General features: G+C 40.2%; 1 protein-coding gene across 1 annotated transcript in view; it reads left to right on the top strand.

Moving 5' to 3' along the window:
* Window positions 1-5,295: 5,295 nt before the first annotated feature.
* The window catches only part of ACO1 (aconitase 1, soluble), a 28,250-nt gene continuing 15,428 nt past the window's right edge, over window positions 5,296-18,117 (top strand). The window contains exons 1-8 of the mRNA XM_009328931.1: window positions 5,296-5,415; window positions 7,253-7,421; window positions 10,399-10,536; window positions 12,565-12,634; window positions 12,743-12,926; window positions 15,724-15,863; window positions 16,889-17,060; window positions 17,524-17,624. Coding sequence (XP_009327206.1) covers window positions 5,319-5,415; window positions 7,253-7,421; window positions 10,399-10,536; window positions 12,565-12,634; window positions 12,743-12,926; window positions 15,724-15,863; window positions 16,889-17,060; window positions 17,524-17,624 — 1,071 coding nt within the window. The 5' untranslated portion in view covers window positions 5,296-5,318. The remainder of the gene's footprint in view (window positions 5,416-7,252; window positions 7,422-10,398; window positions 10,537-12,564; window positions 12,635-12,742; window positions 12,927-15,723; window positions 15,864-16,888; window positions 17,061-17,523; window positions 17,625-18,117) is intronic.

Genomic DNA, 18,117 nt, shown 5'->3' with positions numbered 1-18,117 from the left:
CCGGCAAGTCTAAGCCTTCCCCCTTTTCTTGAGAGCTGATAAAATACCATCTTTGCTTTGGCTGAGCGTAACCTTTTCTAGTGTTTCTAGTGTCTGGTAGAGTGTTCAAATTAAACTGCTACTTTTCCTGAGTGTGTTCTTCCCAGTGGTGGCTGAGAATTTACCCACTCTCCAGGAAAAAGAGCTTTTACTACTTGAAATCTGTTTTAGTCAAGCTATTAGGTGTTTAGTTTTATGAATAGATGCTTAAAATGAACTTTTCCTGTTAATAACATAGGCACCCTCGCATAATTTGAAAGACAACAACTAAGAAACCAAAGATGGAATAGAAAAGGCAGTGGTGGAGACATATTCCCTTTCCCTGAGTGAGATTAATATGTCTGTACTAAAATGCTGAATGATTGTGCCTGTTCTGTTCCTACTTTATGGCCTGAAGCTTAGACAGAAGTTGTCTCATCCAGGGTTTTTTTTTCTTTTTTTCCTTTCTGCAGGTCAAACAAAATAAATCTGTGTCCTTGGTTTGTCCTCAGGCACTTCTGTAATAAATGTGATTATTTTTGTCAATACTCATGTCATGTACTACAGAAAGAGCGTGATTTACTATCAGCATGTATTTTAGCAGAAAAATATGTGCTAAGGTTTTCTCTTATTCTGGATAGTGAGAGATGAGTGGGCTCCCCTGAGATTCCTAAAAAAACCCCAAAACAATATTGTTGCTGGTATTGATCTGGTACAACAAATGAAGATAAGAGCAGTTATGTTTTAAAAAAATATTTTTTTTTTTTAGTGGTGTAAAAGAGATTGTTGCTTTTGGCCTTATTAGCTGTATTCATTTTCATCTTCAGGCTCTCCTGCAGCTCTAAAGAGAGTAGAATAATATGTTAAAGTGATGTCTAGAACAGCTCTGGTGTCTTCAGAGTCTCTTAGGTATAGTGGGAGGCTAAACAGCGCACCTTTTCCCTCTCTACGGTCTGCATGAGATAATTTCTGCAAGTGCAAAACTACAGGATTTATCAGGATGCTTTCTCAATTCCATTCATTTCAGTAAAATGTCAGCTTGTTGAAATTGTTCCAAGTCACACTACTGCTTTTAAAGGGGTCTGAAGTGGAGTCCATGACCCACAGTCAGTCAAGAACATGCTTTAAATAATACCTCAATTACTGAACTGAGTCCTTTTCCAATAGAAGGTGTTGTGATGTCACTAGTACTGTGTTTATGTTGGACACTCAGAAAAGTTACATCAATTTAAGATTTGAAATCAACACATGCAACATATGTTTAAATCTCCCGTGAATGTTCTTTTTTTAAAATCCCTGTTGTTTTGGGTTTTTTTTGTTACATACTTTAATCCTTTTTGTGGAGATCCGCATGAGACTTTAATATGCTTTGAGTGTATTTGATTTAGTTGATTAACTTTTAAGAGAAGACAGAGAGGAGGGTACAGACACCTTTTTCCTTCTGTCCCCTTGGGCTTGTGCATACTTCCTATGTAACGATCGTCAAATAGTGTGGCCTTCAGGCTGCCATAGAGATCCACGCACACAGTACAGCCAGTAGGCATTTTTGCACTGGTGTTTTGTTGCTAGTAAACATCTGAGCTCTCATGGTAAAAGCCGAGTTTGCTGACTCACTCAATACAGATGAAGTGAGGAATGTTGTTGTACTCAGATTTTGCTAGTGCAAATGCTTTGTTCGAGTATCACAATGTAAAACTTGTGTTGCCAGAGAAATTTGAACCCTCCTGTGTCATATCTAGGGATACAGACAGCATGGAACAGCTGTTAGAGCCAAGGGTTCGTTCTCTACTCTGAAGGGCAAACATTGCATGCACAAAAACCAGCTTCCTTTTTTTATATTTGGAAAGTTATGACCTCATCCAAATAAATTTGCCTCTCCTGGTATTTGTGGTTAGAATCCTTCTGCACTTTTGCTTCTTGGGGGGAGAGAGAAGTGGAGCTGGGAGAGAGAAAAGTCAGAAATCAGACTTTCTGTGATGAGCTGGTGTGCAGTGAGTTCATTCGAGGCATACTCTGGTAAGAGATGGAGCTGGGTGGCATAGTGCTAAGCAGCTGCACTGATGTAACAATGTGAGTGGAAAACAATATTGATAGTTTTGAGTGTAGATTTAAAGATGATCAGCATTAGTGTGAGCTAAATTATCAGTGTTTACAGAATTGTATTAGTACGCCCAGGAAGGGCTAAAATAAAGCTATTGTTTGTCTGGTACACTTTATACAAGTCCTGCAGCCCTTTGAGAAGGTTCCAGTAATGAGATTCTGCTTTTTTTTTTTTTTTTTTTTTAGCTCCCTAGTTGAACCATTTTCATAGATTTCAGTCAGTTGAAACCCCTGGAGTCCTAGGGCTGTGTCCAGAATTGCACAAACACTAAAGAACGTATGTCTGGATAATTGGAGAGGGGGAAGAGCTTGGGCTAGAGTTGCTGCTGTTTTCCAAGGCCAGGATGAGCACTGTTTGTGTGGGTGGCTAGTGGCTGTTACCACTAGAAACCTCTTAATCTGTATTTCTGTTTTCCTGAGGGTCACTGTGTGGAATCCCATTTTAGATGTGACCTCCACGCGAACAGTTTTGAGGTTGTTAGGCAGAAGATAAAGTGCTTTCTTTGGTACACGAGATCAGCTATTACCGTGGTCATGTGGCACTGGCCATGGTCAATGCATGTGACCCTGTGTACTGCGCCAATCCCAGGCAGGCAGATGCCGGCTCCCCTGCGTGCTAGCCTGTTTGCATATTTACATTTCAGTGCCTGCAAAACATGAATAAATGTTCTGTGCTGCAATCACAAGTTAATCTGTATCTATTGCAACGATTACTTAAAAAATTTTGGTGTACTCAATCTGCAGAGTATTGCTCCCTCGCGTCTTTTTGGCAGATCACTAGCTTGAGTTTTGTGCTGTGGCCACTTGGTTTATAATTTGCTGTTTGGAAATAGTCGTTGATATGGCTGAGGCTTCTCTCTCTGTGAAATTGCTACAGCAATGCTGCAAGTTGGTATTTTTTCTACATACTTTACCTCTTTGTGGGGAATTCTAAATGGCTTACAAGGTTGTAACAGAGTTGTTCATATCAGTGTGACCAGGCAGGTGAAAAGAACATGTGTTTAGGCCTTGGTCACCCCACGGTTTGGCATATTTGTGTTACTCACTGATGAAAGCAAGTTTGCACTGAAGTATCTCATACTGTGAACTAAAAAAGCTGTGTTCAGGGAAGAGGGTGATGTCTGGCAAAGAAATGGTAACAAGTAAATAATGTGTTATAGCATCTTGAATTACTGCTATGGTTTGCCAAGACGCTGACTCGGATGGGAAATGTTATAGCTGCAATTTATACTTAGATGAGAATATGTGAACTGAGTACAGTGGACTCATTATGGTCATAGCAAAGTAATGATCTCCTGCTTTATCTGTCAGGGGATATCCCAGCGTTTTCTGTCTTCAGCTACCCTTAGACTTTCCCATGAGAAGTGGATATGCATAAAATAAAGTTCTCAGCTTGGAAGGCAGACAATAAAGCTTGTCAGGAGTATAGCTGGCAAGGGGAGGAAGGAGGCAGTTTGTTTTGATCATGCTCAATCGTAGAAGCACAGAGTTTGCTTAGAAGAGGAATAGCTGAGTAGTTCATGCTGTTTAAGGAAGATGACATCTAAAAATTGATGGGCTTGTGTGCAGGATGGGTATCTGCAGAGCTAGGAAGGAGAATTTCAGAAAATAACTTGTAGATGGGAATGTGAGAGGTGGTATGTTTGGAGCGGGGGGGTGGTGTTTGCAGTCTGTTCATTTGCCTACCTTTCTGCCTTCCCTGGGCATTCAGCTTTTTATCTAGAAACTTCCATTGTTTTGTTGGACAGAATTCTGGAAATTTTTTTCTTTTACAGTACCTTGCTGCTTCACACCCTGGACCTTCCTTTGTTACCATTTGTGCTATCTCTCCATCTCAATCTAACCTCTAACTTGGTTGTTGCCTTCAAAATACATGAAATGTGATTTGTGCTGGAATACTTTAAAAATCATCCATAAATGTATTCCACATAATAATATTCCCTGAAGAGTCAATGAGACTGACAGGTGAGATAAATTAATTCACTCTTTGGCCTTGCATTAACTGTTTTTAACAAATACTGGACTTCGTGCATCCCTTTGCACCAAACAGTCTCCAAGGCCTGTCAAAGGATGTGCATCTCATACCTTGCTGGTTTTTTTTTTGTTTGAAAAACTGGGGCAAGGGAAGATAGTGTTACTTGAATGAAGACAGGAACAGTGCTGTGGGAAAACAACAACAGATCTGGAAATCAGGCCTGTGATTATCTCTCTTCTAAAAAAATTTTAATCGTGACTGGGAATGTTGCCAGGCACTGGAATAGAATTGTCCTTACTGTTAAATCGCTAGCTTCTCCTTGGCATGTGTTGGCCTAAGCCAGTGCTCCCAAAAGAGCCCTGGTCAGAAGTCAGGTCTTAAGAGTGTCCTAGGAACTGTTCCATTAGGCAGTTTGCATGCAGGTAATCTTTTCTGGAGATTGAGAGATGTTTCTAGAGTGAATTTAAGCCCCTCTATGCTAATTGGCCTTGATATTGGGAATATCTCTGGGTACTTTAACTTGTATAAGTGAACCCTAAAAGTCCTAGGTCCCAGTGGAATGCTCTATCCAGTAAACCATTAGGATAGCCACAAAAAAGAAAAGATCTCAAACTAAAATGATGTTTATGATAAAGTCTACTTTAATTTTTTTTTTGGTAGCAACCCTAACAAATCTTTCTGAAATCAGGAGGGTTCCTTGTGTCTCTGATAGTAAGGGTTTGTAATCTTAGTCTGTAACACTTTCTGGCTCAAATAAAACTATCATATTTTCTGTTTTAGTTGAATTGTTTTTAATTTTGTGTGCAAATGCCTGTCTTTAGCTTTAGACCAATGCCACTTAAGAAATGGGACCACATTGTCGTGGTGGTTCATGGATCACAGAGGCACAAAGGGCTGTCTAGAAGCAGTGTAAAGAAGAGAATAATGCAGACATTGAACTTCCTTTGTAAACCACTGGAATACTGTGGTGTATCCATATTTTTCATAAAGCTCTTATCTTCCTGCAGACCTTTTATCTCTGAGGACATGTTACAAGAAGATTTGTAAGGAAAAGGGCATGACTAACACAGACTGTGCAGTACCTTTTTGTCTGGTACAGGCCTTGTATGTGGGATAGATACATTGTGGGACTGTGGGACATGTACTTTGTATGCAGGACAGATGTCGTGAAAATGGCTTTGATTTTTCTTTTGTGTTTTAGGGACACTAAGGGTCTTGAATAACCATGAGCAACCCTTTTGTACGGATTGTGGAGCCACTGGACCCTAAACAGCCTCTGAAGAAGTTCTTTAATCTGAGCAAATTGGAAGATGTGAGATATGGTACGTTGACAACATAAGGAAAGCATTTCGTTAACATTGATGAACAGAACCTGAAGAGTCCAATTGCAGCATTGGATGATATTTGGTCTCTGGAGAGAACTATGAATTCAAAAGATGGTTCTTGAAAACAAAATTTTAGCAAAATTTTAATACTGGAAATTTAGAAATACTGGCAAGATCACAGTATTATTTTCTCAGCATGCTGTGCACACAGCAGTCTTGTTTTTCTTGAGTGGTTGAGGACTAGGCAAAACTAAGAGCATAAGTTTTCTCATATACTGCTGTGCTACTGTGAAAGGCTGCAAAGGACCTAACACTGGTATGATTGAATCATCCGGAAAGATTGTTCAGCTTTAAAAAGAGTAGTGGCTAGAAAATCCTTTCTGAGGAGGCTTTTTCTTTAGTTCCTCTGACACCTCCTGAATGTACTTAGGCATCTTCCATGTGGTAAAATGGGTGTGATTTTTACCCACTGGTAAAAATCTTACAATCCGTGCCACTGGCTTAGAAAGTGATTATCTATAGCTTAGAGCTGTGTTTGGATATTTTTCCTCGTTCAAAAAGGAAAGAGGTGATTAAGGAGAATGCAGGAAGCAAGAGGAGAAACATTCTCTCTGAACGTCAGCAATGCATATCCATTGCAGGCTCAGACAGTGTGTAAATGAGAAATCAATTAATGTCAGATTTGGTGTATGGTATACCATACACCAAATACATGTATGGTATTACCAGCTGATCCATTCCAGGATTCCAAGAGTGATGACCTCTAGATTCTTTAAAGACAAAAGGATGCAATTCTCACTATCCAGCAGAAAAATGGAATAACTTAGCAACAAGGAGGAGAGGAAAGAGGAGGAGAAGGAGAAGGGAGGCAGGACAGAAGAGAGAGAGAGGGAGGGAGGAGGAGCAGGGAGGCAGGGTGGGGGGGGGGGGAGGGGGGGAGGGAGAAGATTTAAAAAAAAAAAACCCAAAACAACAGCAAAAAACCCAACAAAAAACAACCAAAAACCTCCAAATGATTCTGAATGACTGTTTCCTGAATAATAGTTGGGGGTTTTTTATGATAGCAAAAATGAAATCTCACTGTGATTAAGTGACTTTTGTGTCTTAGGAGCCCTGTGTAGAAAGTTGGGACAAACTTGTCAAGAGATTTTTGAATGTAAATATTGTGAGAGGAAATCAAACAGCTATTACAGTGGACCAGGGGAGGAAGCACAAAGTAACTTTTATTTTTTTTCTTCACACCCATTGCTTGTAGTAAAGCTGTCAGGTCTGCTCTAATAATATTTTGTGTCATCTTCTACAAGTATTTCTATCTTGAAGTAAAAGAAGATTAGCAGATGCATAGTCTTACTGCCGTTCAGTTTCATTCTTCATCTCTGGAGAAGAAGAGACTGTCTAGACCATGAAAGCTATGCTTTCGAACATGTCAGGTAGAAAATTATATTTTTCTAGTGCATTTATACGGCTGTGTTCAGTGGCAAGAGTGAGGGGAAACTGCAGAGAAACAAGGTGAGTACAGCATGTTTTCATACTAGTATTGCTGTGCAGGATGGAAGAGCTGTGGAAAAGAGTCCTTTCAGCAAAGATGTTTACTGTCTCACAGGGACTGAGATAATAAATCTGCTCAAAGAATGGAGTGGAACAGGTCAGTTAGCAGTGACCTCCTGACAAAGCTGGAGGCTAGAAAAGGGTGTCTGATAATTTGGGATAAAGCCTTGTGAGAATATGGGGACAGCACTCAAGGACCCGTCTGCCCCAGCTGTGGAACTCTGCACTTGCTGACATATGCCCTAAGGTAAAAACTGAATTTGTTTCTTGCCTCTTACCCATGCAGCACACCTGCCTTTTTCTATTCGAGTCCTCCTGGAAGCAGCGATCCGTAACTGTGATGAGTTCCTAGTGAAGAAGGGAGATGTTGAGAATATTCTCAACTGGCAAGTGCTGCAACACAAGAATGTTGAAGTGCCATTTAAGCCTGCAAGAGTTATTCTGCAAGACTTCACGTGAGTCTGATGCTCTCCAAAGCTAGGAAGAGGGGGTCTTGAAAGTACAGCAATGCTCAGCTTGGGGTGGAGGGGCAAGCTCAGGGAACGAATAGCAGTGAAATGTTTGGAAAGACCTTTTCCAGCTTTCCTGGATGTCATGCTACAGACAACACTTGGAGAGGCAAATACTCATGATAAAAACATTAAATGAAGTGTTTCTGGGATGGAGAGATAAATATCTTTATGAAACTCTTCAAAACAGAGGGGAGGAAAATGGGATGGATAAATTGCATCCAAATGAGGGAATTCAGATTTTAGAGGTTTTGTTGTTGTTGTTTGGGGGTGGGGTCTCTTCCCCCCTGCCATGGGCTCTTGCTTTCAATTTTCTACCCTTTTCAATTCTCATTTATAACCCACATCATTATTTTCTCTTCCAAGTCATTATTATTCCAAATACATTTTTAAAGACTTCTCTGCTATTGAAAAAATGAATGTCTGCTTTTTCCTGGAAATGCGAATTGAGGTTCCTACCAAATGGTACTAATTCCTACCTAATGGACTCTGAAAACTGGGCCTTGTTATTGCAGTGTGGTTAGTCCCTACATGTCAGCATGTAATAGTCCCTGGTAGATGTGGAAAGTCAGTTTTCAGGTGGAACAGTACAGCATTTGACTTGCAAGTCCACTGTCCTTGTACCTTTGTCCTCTGCCTTTGTCAGAGAGTTTAGTTCATCTGTGGTAAACCCCATGCTGCTAAGCTGTCAGTTGGTTTTATTTCTCAGAACAGTAAAGTGTCTTAGCTGTCATACCTTCTGTTTTGCATTTTCCTAAAGGTTGGCCAGGTGCTACAGACCCAGTACAGCTCAACTTCTAAAGACATTAGGAAAAATTGGCAAAGCCTCAATTGAAAAAAGTGCTGATTTCCTAGCTATTTTTTGCCTGCTGGCTGTTGTTAACATTTAAAAAAGCTGGTGCACAGAGGAAGCCAAGCTTTGAAGCAAATGTTGTTCCCTTTGTTTCTGCACTTCTTTATTGCCCCCTACTCTCCTACTGAGTTTTAAAAATTTGCCTATAAGTTTGCAGAGCAGCTGCATTCATGAAAAACGAGCTCTTGAACAGGCTCCTGAGTGGGATCTTTTGGAAAAGGCAGCTTTGGCAACTTTCCAGAAGCCATAGCCATGCAACAGTTACATTCACGTGTCCTGGATTAGAATTACTGAATTTCCTAGATCTGATCATTCTGTAATTATCCTGAGTTCTTCTAAGGCTGTAGATGGATGTTGTATCTGTTCCTTTTCAATTGTATAACATTTGTAAGCTGGCAAAATAACTCTTCCACACCCTTCCTCCCACCCCTACCCTCCCCCAAATCCATCTAGGTAGTAAGATATCATTTGCTATTTTCCTTGGAATATGCTCATCCTGGGACAACAACTGCTTCAAACTGCTGAACAACATCAGTTAATTGTGTCAAGGTTAGATAATGTGGACCCTTTTTTCTGTTTGTTTTTGTAAACGCTCAGGATTTTCAAGGTAAAATTCTGTAGGAATTACAAAGCCTTTTCTCTACTTCTTGCATTGTTTCTGATATATTTTAAAATCGTAATAAGTTCCTTATAATCAGAGTTGAAAACATAAACTCTCACTGTTTTAGGCTGCTCTTGCAGAAACTTCATGTTCTCAGTGGGTTACTGAATGATGCCAGATCCTTTCGAGCACATCATAGACAGTTCTTTCTGTCTCAGCAGCCAGCAAAATCAGATAGGCTGGTATGCAAGAGAGTTTCCCAAACCGATTGAAAAATGTCATGGTAGTACATGTCTCTGTAGAAGCTGAGAATGTATGTGCTGAGAAGCACCTGAAGCTTTGTGAAAATAAATATGGAAACATGTATGATGTATTAGCTAAGACGGGTGTTGAAGTGCCAGAACTTCTGGTTAATACTCCTTGTTTGCTTATGACTAAACTTGGGTTGGAAGTGGAAGATGGACGAAAGGCTCTCCTGTGCATTACTTCGACCCTCTGTGTAATTTACCTACCTCAATTAGGAAGGAAGGCTTAATTTAGGGATTTAAAAATTGTTTTGGATGAATGAGACATACAAACATAGAGAAAAAGTCCTGTTAACTTTTTTCTGAGTCACTTGGAGTTCAAGGGCTTGCAGAATTGTCACGAGATATGTGAGAAGGCAGAAATGTGAGTGTTGGCCCATAACCTGAAAACGTGCTGTTTGAATGTCATTTGTGAAGGTCTTTTGTCAGTGGTAAGTACAAGAATTTGTTAGTAAAGATGAATGGTACACCTTATTTCTGCCTTTTGTGTTTGTCCAGTGATCTGCCAGGGCAGTTAAATCCACTTCCAAAAATACAGTTGTTCTGCAAAGGTGTTTTGTGGTCATGTCCTTTGTAATTTAAGAAATCTGATCCCTGCTCTGCCAGTTTCACTTGAAGCGTGGAACGTACCAAACAGCCCTAATTATGGAGAAGATTCTCCTGTGCTTTGCAAAACTTGGTAGAGATGACCCTTGCCTTAAAATCAGCTAAATAAACATAGCAAGGAATCAAAAGAAAGGACATTGTTGTTTTCCCTCTCCCCCCTTCTTTTTTAAACAGATTGGGGAGGAAAGAGAGGAACGGAGCAAAAGAAAAGAAACCACTTCAAGGTCCCAAAGGAATGCTGACTAGGACTAAGTTTCCAGATTCCCAGCCAAGCATGTTAAACTGCTTCTGTTACTTCATGAATTTTGGTTTTAGCTTTTCATTCTTACAGTGCTCAGGATATAGATACAGTTCTGTCCCTTCTGCTCTTCTGACTTTGTCTTCCCAAGGGTACTGTCTCTGCCATAGAGTAATGATCCCAAGACTCAGGGTAAGGCTGCAGTTTGCTTTGTATGGGACAGTAGGTGCATGTTCTGCATCTCAGCATCTCGGTTGTGTTGTTTTGTTGGGGTTTTTTTTCCGAATTGTTTCACCTTGCCTATTTCTCTTCTGTTTTAGTGGGGTACCTGCTGTGGTTGACTTTGCTGCAATGCGTGATGCTGTGAAGAAACTCGGTGGGGACCCTGAAAAAATCAATCCTGTCTGTCCTGCTGATCTAGTAATAGATCACTCCATTCAGGTTGATTTTAACAGGCGGTAAGGATACAAAATAACTCTTTACTTTTTAATGGTAGTAAGGAAGCTGGATACAGTTACTGATAATAAAGGTAGTTCCATTGGTGATATTCTTAGCATTTGGACTATAACATCCTAGAGTCTAAGAAGTGTTTAAGCTAGACTGTTGTATCAGTTGCTGTGAATTAGATGGGGGAATTTTGTTTTTTCTGTGGTGCATCTCTCAGCAGCACAAGCCTGGACTAAATGTTAATAGAAACAGGCTCAGTCCAGACCTGTGGTGGTCATAATTTTCCATAATAATACTGCATTATTATTAGTTGCTCAGAAATAGCTTTTTTCCACATGCACTTTTTTTGACCCCGTAGGGTTTTTTGGAAAGGACAAGCGAGAATGTGTCCTTTCTTCCTTATTTATATAAGAATAGACCTGAGTTGCCCTAGCCCAGCTCTGAGGAACTGTTTGCTAGTTCAGTGCCTCCACACAGAAAAGCACAAGACACTGATTAATATAGCCCCTACAAGTACAGGAAAGAAACTTTATGCTATTCAATCCTCAGCATACGTTAAAGAGACGAGCACTCACTAGACCCACAATGAAATACAAGACCTCTGCATAGGGGTCCTTCTACCCTCCATGGTATCTAAACATGGGCATACTGAACTACTCTTCCAAACAGATCCTGCAATTACATGTTTCTCGGTGGTTTCCTTCCATCTTCCAAACTCTGGAAGTTTTTTGGTCTGCAGTTCCCATGCCTGCTAAAATGCTCTGTGTATTTATTGTCCTCTATAGGAGATAGTTTTGATAGCACTGCAAAGAAGAAAATTCCTAGAAGGTGGAAATTAAAGAACAAAAAGAGCACTTTCTCAGTGCCAATATTTAGAGGCTTCTTTAGAATAAAAATACTGAACTTCTGAGCAGAAATGTATTGCGAAGCGTGCTTCATAGAAGAATATTGCCAGACGGTTTTCAAATACAACTTCTATCCTACTCTTTAACTGTAGACTAGTAAGGATACAGATTCTCACTGATGCCATTTTATAGTTGGCAGGGGAGAAAAAGGGCCGGAAAATTTTGACTTATGTAACTGTCAAAAATCAACTCCCTTTAACTTTTTTTCTAGAGATGCTGTTTCTATTCTTAACCTTAACATAACACTAAGGAGTTTAGAAGCAGATGCAAAATTAGAAATAATGACCTAAAGACTGATCTCTGGGGTAATGAGTGTTCTAGCACTAATCTATTAAACTGGAAGCTTAACCTTTTTTCTTTTTAATTTGCATCACATCATTTTTTAAGATCTTTGGGAAACAGTTTATTTCTTTGTGAACAAGATATGATTTCATCTTTACCATAGAAAAAAATCAACTATTATGATACTTTTTCTGATTATTTTAATAACATCCGGTTTATGTTGTCAGTAGTATCCAGGGCTTCATTTAGATAATTTTTTGCTAATAATTACTTTTGTCAAAGCCTTATTTTATTTCTGTTAAGCTCATGTATATACGGAGAGAACATTGGCCAGCCCTATGCTTCAGTTCTTTCAAACTCTTCAGGCCTAAGTTAGGCAGCTGATTCAAGTGAAAAGTTTGTTAGCCCTGTCTGCTTTGAAACACAGGGACTTCAGGCAGCACTATAGCATCGTGATAACCTCTTTTTAACTGAAGTTGCAGGGCAATTGTGTTCCAGTTCCCTTTACTGCTTTGCTGATTGGTTCTGATTTAGGTGTTGGAAACTTCACGTTGCTCTAACATGTAGTGTAGATTTTCCCAAGTTACAGGTTTTAGGCCTGCCACATATATAATATGCAGATTAGCACTCACATTTGAACCAGACTTCAGGTATTATCTCTTAAGATTTCTTAAATCCTTTTCATTGGTTGCCTGCAGTTCACAGCTGTAGTGAGATTAAAAAGATAAGATTGATCAAGATTAACATTAGCTAATAACTCTTCTCTTCTTTCAACCTTTGGGTATATCTGACCAGACAAAAATTTCAGGTGGATACTTTTGGTTCTGACAGCTGGATTATTTTCACTTGCAGATCAGACAGCTTACAAAAAAATCAGGACCTGGAATTTGAAAGGAACAAAGAAAGGTTTGAATTCTTAAAGGTACCAAAAGAGTTAATCCTATTTGCATGGAGAAAAATGTAATGAACAGAAGTTCTTCCGGTGCTCATGTGCATTGATAATTTTTTACTCCAATTCCTTCTGTTTCAGTGGGGCTCTCAGGCTTTTAAAAACATGAGGATTATTCCACCAGGCTCTGGGATCATCCACCAAGTGAACTTGGAGTACTTGGCAAGAGTGGTGATGGATCAGGATGACTACTACTATCCAGACAGTGTGGTGGGCACTGACTCGCATACCACCATGATAGATGGCTTGGGAGTGCTTGGCTGGGGTATGTGCAGTAGTGTATCGTGCATAGTCTGTTGGCTGACTGAGCCATGTTTCAGACTCCAGTGAGTTGACCCTGACTGGCAGGTTAGCCCCCACCCAGACACTCATTCACTCCTCCTGCCGGCAGGATGGGGGAGGAGAATCGGAAGGGCAAGTGCAAGAAAAAACTCATGGGTCGAGATAAAGAAAGTTAATAAGCGAAGGGTGGGGGGAGGAAATGAAAGCAAGTGATGCAAAGACAATCAGTCACTGCCTTCTACCAGCACTCCAAAAGCTCAGCCAGTCCGTGGGCAACGGCTACTTTGGAAAAATCCCCCCCACCCCTAGCTCCCAGTTTTAATGCTGAGCATGATGTTATATGGCATGGAATATCTCTTTGTTCAGTTCAGGTCAGCTGTCCTGGCTGTGTCCCCTCCCAGTGGCTTGCCCACCCCAGCTTACTTGCTGAGGGGCAGAGTGAGAAACAGAAAAGACCTTGACACTGTGTAAGCACTGCTCAGCAATAGCTGAAACATTGGTGTGTTATCAGCCGTGGTTTGGTCACAAATCTAAAACACGACACTATATGGGCTGCTGTAAAGAAAAGTTACCTCCGTGCCAGCCAGACACAGTACACAGACTAACCCCCAATTCAAGGAACCTGGTAAGGTCTCTTACAGTTATTTAAGACTTTGTGAGTAAGCTCCCTGTGCTGATAACAGCCTCAGATGATTTCTGGTGCATGTGGTGTTGCTTTTTTCTCCTTTTATATGTTTTCTATTCTGCATTTAAATCACAAGGAAGCAGGCAAGGAAAATATTAAATAAGACTTCTGGAAGCATCTTAGTCATTTGGGAAGGCAAGGGAGTTGAAGCATCACTGAACATGCATTTGTTCGTTAGTCACTTACTACTTTCAAAGTGTTGCCTTATCAAAAAGTACTGCAAATGCTCTGTTAGGTTGAAGATGCTGAAAGTTGAATGTGAGTGAATTAATATGGCCAGAGGGGCCACTATGAAAAACAGCACTATGAAGTATGTTCTAATACCAGTAGTCTGCAGAATACTTGTTACAGAAATAAATACCAGTAATTCCTTTTTTGCTTGTAGTGGCAAACTGCAGTGTTTGAATTATTGACTAAATAAGTAGGTATGAAATGAAAGTATTTGCAATAATCCCACACATGGTAGCAAAAACTTCAGTTGAGCATTTTATCTTCCTGTGATATGGTGATAGGAACCCTATTGAAATAGATATCATAAAAATACAGAAGGCATTGTGTTTTTAAACAGCATTTGCTAGTTGTTCACAAAGATGCTTGTAAAATTCTGAGTACCACATGTAATGGAAGTAGGACGTTGTGTTTTTTCTATCCCACCTATACTACTGTAGCAATATTGGTCGATTGAGACTTTCTATCAAGGGTGGAAGAGGGTGGAAGAATTCCTGCTTGCTCGGAATACAAATGTAGACAAGTTCACTTTGTTTAAAACCATGACATCTTTGGCATAAGAGATGTCTCTCTTATTCTATATTTGGTTGCACCTTACACATGGAGCTGTCATTTAGGTGATGTCACAACATCAGTAGCTACTTGGAAGAGTGCATCTGTAAACTTAGCCTCATTCTTGTCCAGAATTTGAAAAGTATGGCTGGGCATAGCCCATACCATACATGCTCAAAGTGCACACTCTTGGATCCAGCATTTCTTGCTAGTGGCTGGTAATGCTGAACTTGCTTCATGCCTGTCTGTGGTAGCCCGTCAGTCATGCCAACTAACTTGACTGTTTAAAAATGATTCAACACTTAGTGAAAGGAGTCACATGATTGGATCTGCCACAGAATTGTCTTTTTAATTAACATAGGTATATCATTTTGCGTAAAATAAATTGGAAATTATTTTTCAGAACCGTTATTAGATTAAGTGGGGAAAAGGATAGGAGTAGTGGTTTGGCATACATAAGCAACTATTACAGGCAATTTGTTCTAGCTCAGTATAATTAAGCTAAACAAAAGGTAGAAGGAGGTTTGAAAGTGGAAGATAAACATGAGAGGGACTTTCTACAGGCAAAAAGTTATAAAACTGCTGCCTAATGCCAAATTGCTAGTAAACTTCATGGGTTTTTTAGATTGCATATGACTATGACATCTTTATACTTTACCTTATTAAATTAGCAAAATGAAGTAGTCACTTGAATTGCATTCCTCTAATACTGAAGGTGTGCTTACACAAAGGTTCCCACCTGCACAGGCCCAAGCACTGTTGAAACTTAATAGACGTAAGGAAGATATTTCTGTCTTACCAATTAGCTTTTCTGTTAGTATTCTTTAGCACAGTCTGCACTCTTGACTCTGATAATCTTTCCTTCCTTCAGAATAACTTTTAAGGCTGTTTTTGGTGACCAATAGTCATGGTCGTATATATTTCACTCACAGCACGCCACGTTCAATGCCATGTCAGTCATTCCTTGTTTATGCATTGGATGTTTAAGTCATTAAATAAAACTTTTACATCTGTTACTGTAAAAGCCAAGCATCCTCAGAGTAAATTACTTAGATTTACCTAATATCCTATCTAATGGCTGAGGAACAAGCATGAAAGTATGAAATGGAAAGAAATTAAAAAGCTTAACCTTGCAGAAACTGAAGCAAGATAAGGACTGCCTCTTAGCAGAAGACTAAGCCCTCTGGCTGTCTGCCTTCTCTCCCCTTTCACACCTTAAATCAAGTAATCATCAGTCAATTGTACTTCATGGGTTTATCTTTGACATGTTACTATCTCTGTGAATAGTCAGATTGTATACTCCTGTTGCATACAGGTGTCGGTGGCATTGAAGCAGAAGCAGTGATGTTGGGCCAGCCTATCAGCATGGTGCTTCCTGAGGTGGTTGGCTATAAGCTGCTAGGAAACCCTCATCCACTGGTAACATCCACTGACATTGTGCTCACCATTACCAAGGTAATGAGCATGTCTGCTGTTTTGCCATTACTGCTGGAAGCTATGCATGTTCTGTAGAACAGAGCCACTGTACTGCATGCTTAGGAGCCCTGTGTGTGCTTCCGTGTAGTCATTTGGACTTTTTTTAAGCTTTATTGCTCTGTGTGGATTGGAATCAGATACTCAAGGACAACTGCAAATTTGCTAGGCAAATCTGTTTCCCAGAAGCCAGACAAAATAGAACAGAGAGCTGATATCTCATGGCCTGTTCAATCCTCATGTGCAGACCTGTTTTGGAATAACAGTGCTTGTAAAAGGATCTTGTTTCTCTACTGCCTCAAAAGAAACACGATGACTTTCTTTTTTGACGTCCCCACTTAAAATAAGCCAATGTAAAACCTGAAAACAGACAGTAAGCACTGCAGTCTGATTTCTTTGATCTGCAGGTGTTTGGCTCACATGTCATATGTTCATAATATGTTTATTCACTGTGTGGATTGTGACTGAATTAAGAGTATTACTGGGTTAGTATTAATGTTGTTGGAGGTCAGAAATCTGGTACACATGTTCATCATGGGATGCTGTCTCTAGAAAGAACCTCCAAATGGGGAAAGCCAATGTTTTTTTATGAGTTCATCCAGACATTGTGTGTGTTCAGTCATTTACAGTTTGATTCGTGTACTTGTGCAGTTCGTTCTTCCTGTTTCCCCATCTTCCTGGGTTTGCTGGCTAAAGACCCCACACTGTTCTCCTCTCCTTAGAAAGTCATGTTGAGAAAAATACAGTTGTTCTAAGATAGACTCTAGTTTAAATGAGAGGAAGAGCAAGTTTAGAAGGAATACATCCCTGTTGTGTACGTTATTTTGAAACTTCTACATCTCTGTGTGCTCATCTTTGTGATTTAGTTTACCAAAACTTTCTGGTTTCAAATGGCTATAGAAACCTTCAAAAAAGGTTTCCCTGAAGTCGAAAGCTGGATTTCATAACATACACGCTCAGGTCATTTGACACCTAGCAATGACACAGGCACTGTATTTTTATAACAGCACCTTCGCCAAGTTGGAGTCGTGGGTAAATTCGTGGAGTTTTTTGGTCCTGGTGTAGCCCAGCTGTCAATTGCTGACCGAGCCACCATTGCCAATATGTGTCCAGAGTATGGAGCAACAGCTGCCTATTTCCCAGTGGATGATATTAGCATTGGGTACCTGATACAAACTGGTGAGTGTAAGAAGAGACCACGAGTTAAGTGTAATTGAAAGCAAGGACTCCAGGTCTGTATGGTGTAGTCAGCAACGGGGTTGAATCAGGTGAAGCCTTCTGAGCTTGAGTGATTTTTTTTTTATCCATACTTGCTTATTCAGGCTGTTTCTTGCTCCTAGGGTCCATGTTTAGGAAGAGCCAAGTTTTAGACTGTTTCACAGCTAACTGCCTGCTTAGCCCTGCCTGAACCTAGCTTGTCCAGATGACAGAAGCAGGAACCTAAGTTTTTGTTCTGCAAAAGCCACTAAGTCTGCTCAATCGCTTTGTTTCTAGTGAGTTTCTAACATTTGTGCTGAAAGGGTCTTGTAGTGCAATGTGAACAGTGAAATAGCCTGTTACGCATTTTTTTCTTTTTCTGTCACATAGTAGTTCCTCAGTTTCATTTACATTTTGCTTTTGCTGTATCTGGCTTTCACCTTAGGCCGTGATAAAGAGAAAGTTATGTGCACAAAAAAGTATCTTGAGGCTGTGGGAATGCTAAGAGATTTCAAGAACTCCTCTCAGGATCCGGACTTCACACAGGTTAGAAACTACTCTGTCTTCTGGCTCCTTGCTTTATGCCCTGCCCTATTGTAATGTGAAAATTGTCTGTTTTTCACAGAAACTAAGAAGTAGTCAAGGGACTCCTTATCCTTTGGCTTGGTCCTAGTTAAGCTGTCTTAATTTAGGGCCCAGTGGAATGAGTCAGCTGGCTCTCCAGGTGTGAAAACTTGGGCATAGGTATAGATTGGCTCTCAGTTGAGCTCTAGCTGATGCAGATTCTGCAATTTGATCCATGTAGTTTTGAGAAGTCCAGTGCAGACTCAAACACAGCTATGAAGATAGTGTGGATGTTGTCTGTGTAAGCCTTGTCGCTGTTTTACCCTTCTTCTGTTCAGCAACTTATTTTACTGTGTGAATCAGGACACTTAGAAGCTCTGTGTGGTAAGCACAGACCGCACAAGCTGTTTTCTGTGCAAGAAAATCAAGATCTTACTCTGTGTCCAGGAAACTCAAGAATATTCCTGGTTTTCCC

This window comes from Pygoscelis adeliae, unplaced genomic scaffold (genome assembly GCF_000699105.1).
Source record: "Pygoscelis adeliae isolate BGI_AS28 unplaced genomic scaffold, ASM69910v1 Scaffold127, whole genome shotgun sequence".
Classification (NCBI taxonomy): Eukaryota; Metazoa; Chordata; class Aves; order Sphenisciformes; family Spheniscidae; genus Pygoscelis; species Pygoscelis adeliae.
The sequence above is the reverse complement of the archived record's forward strand: the minus strand, read 5'-3'. Positions and strand labels throughout refer to the sequence as shown.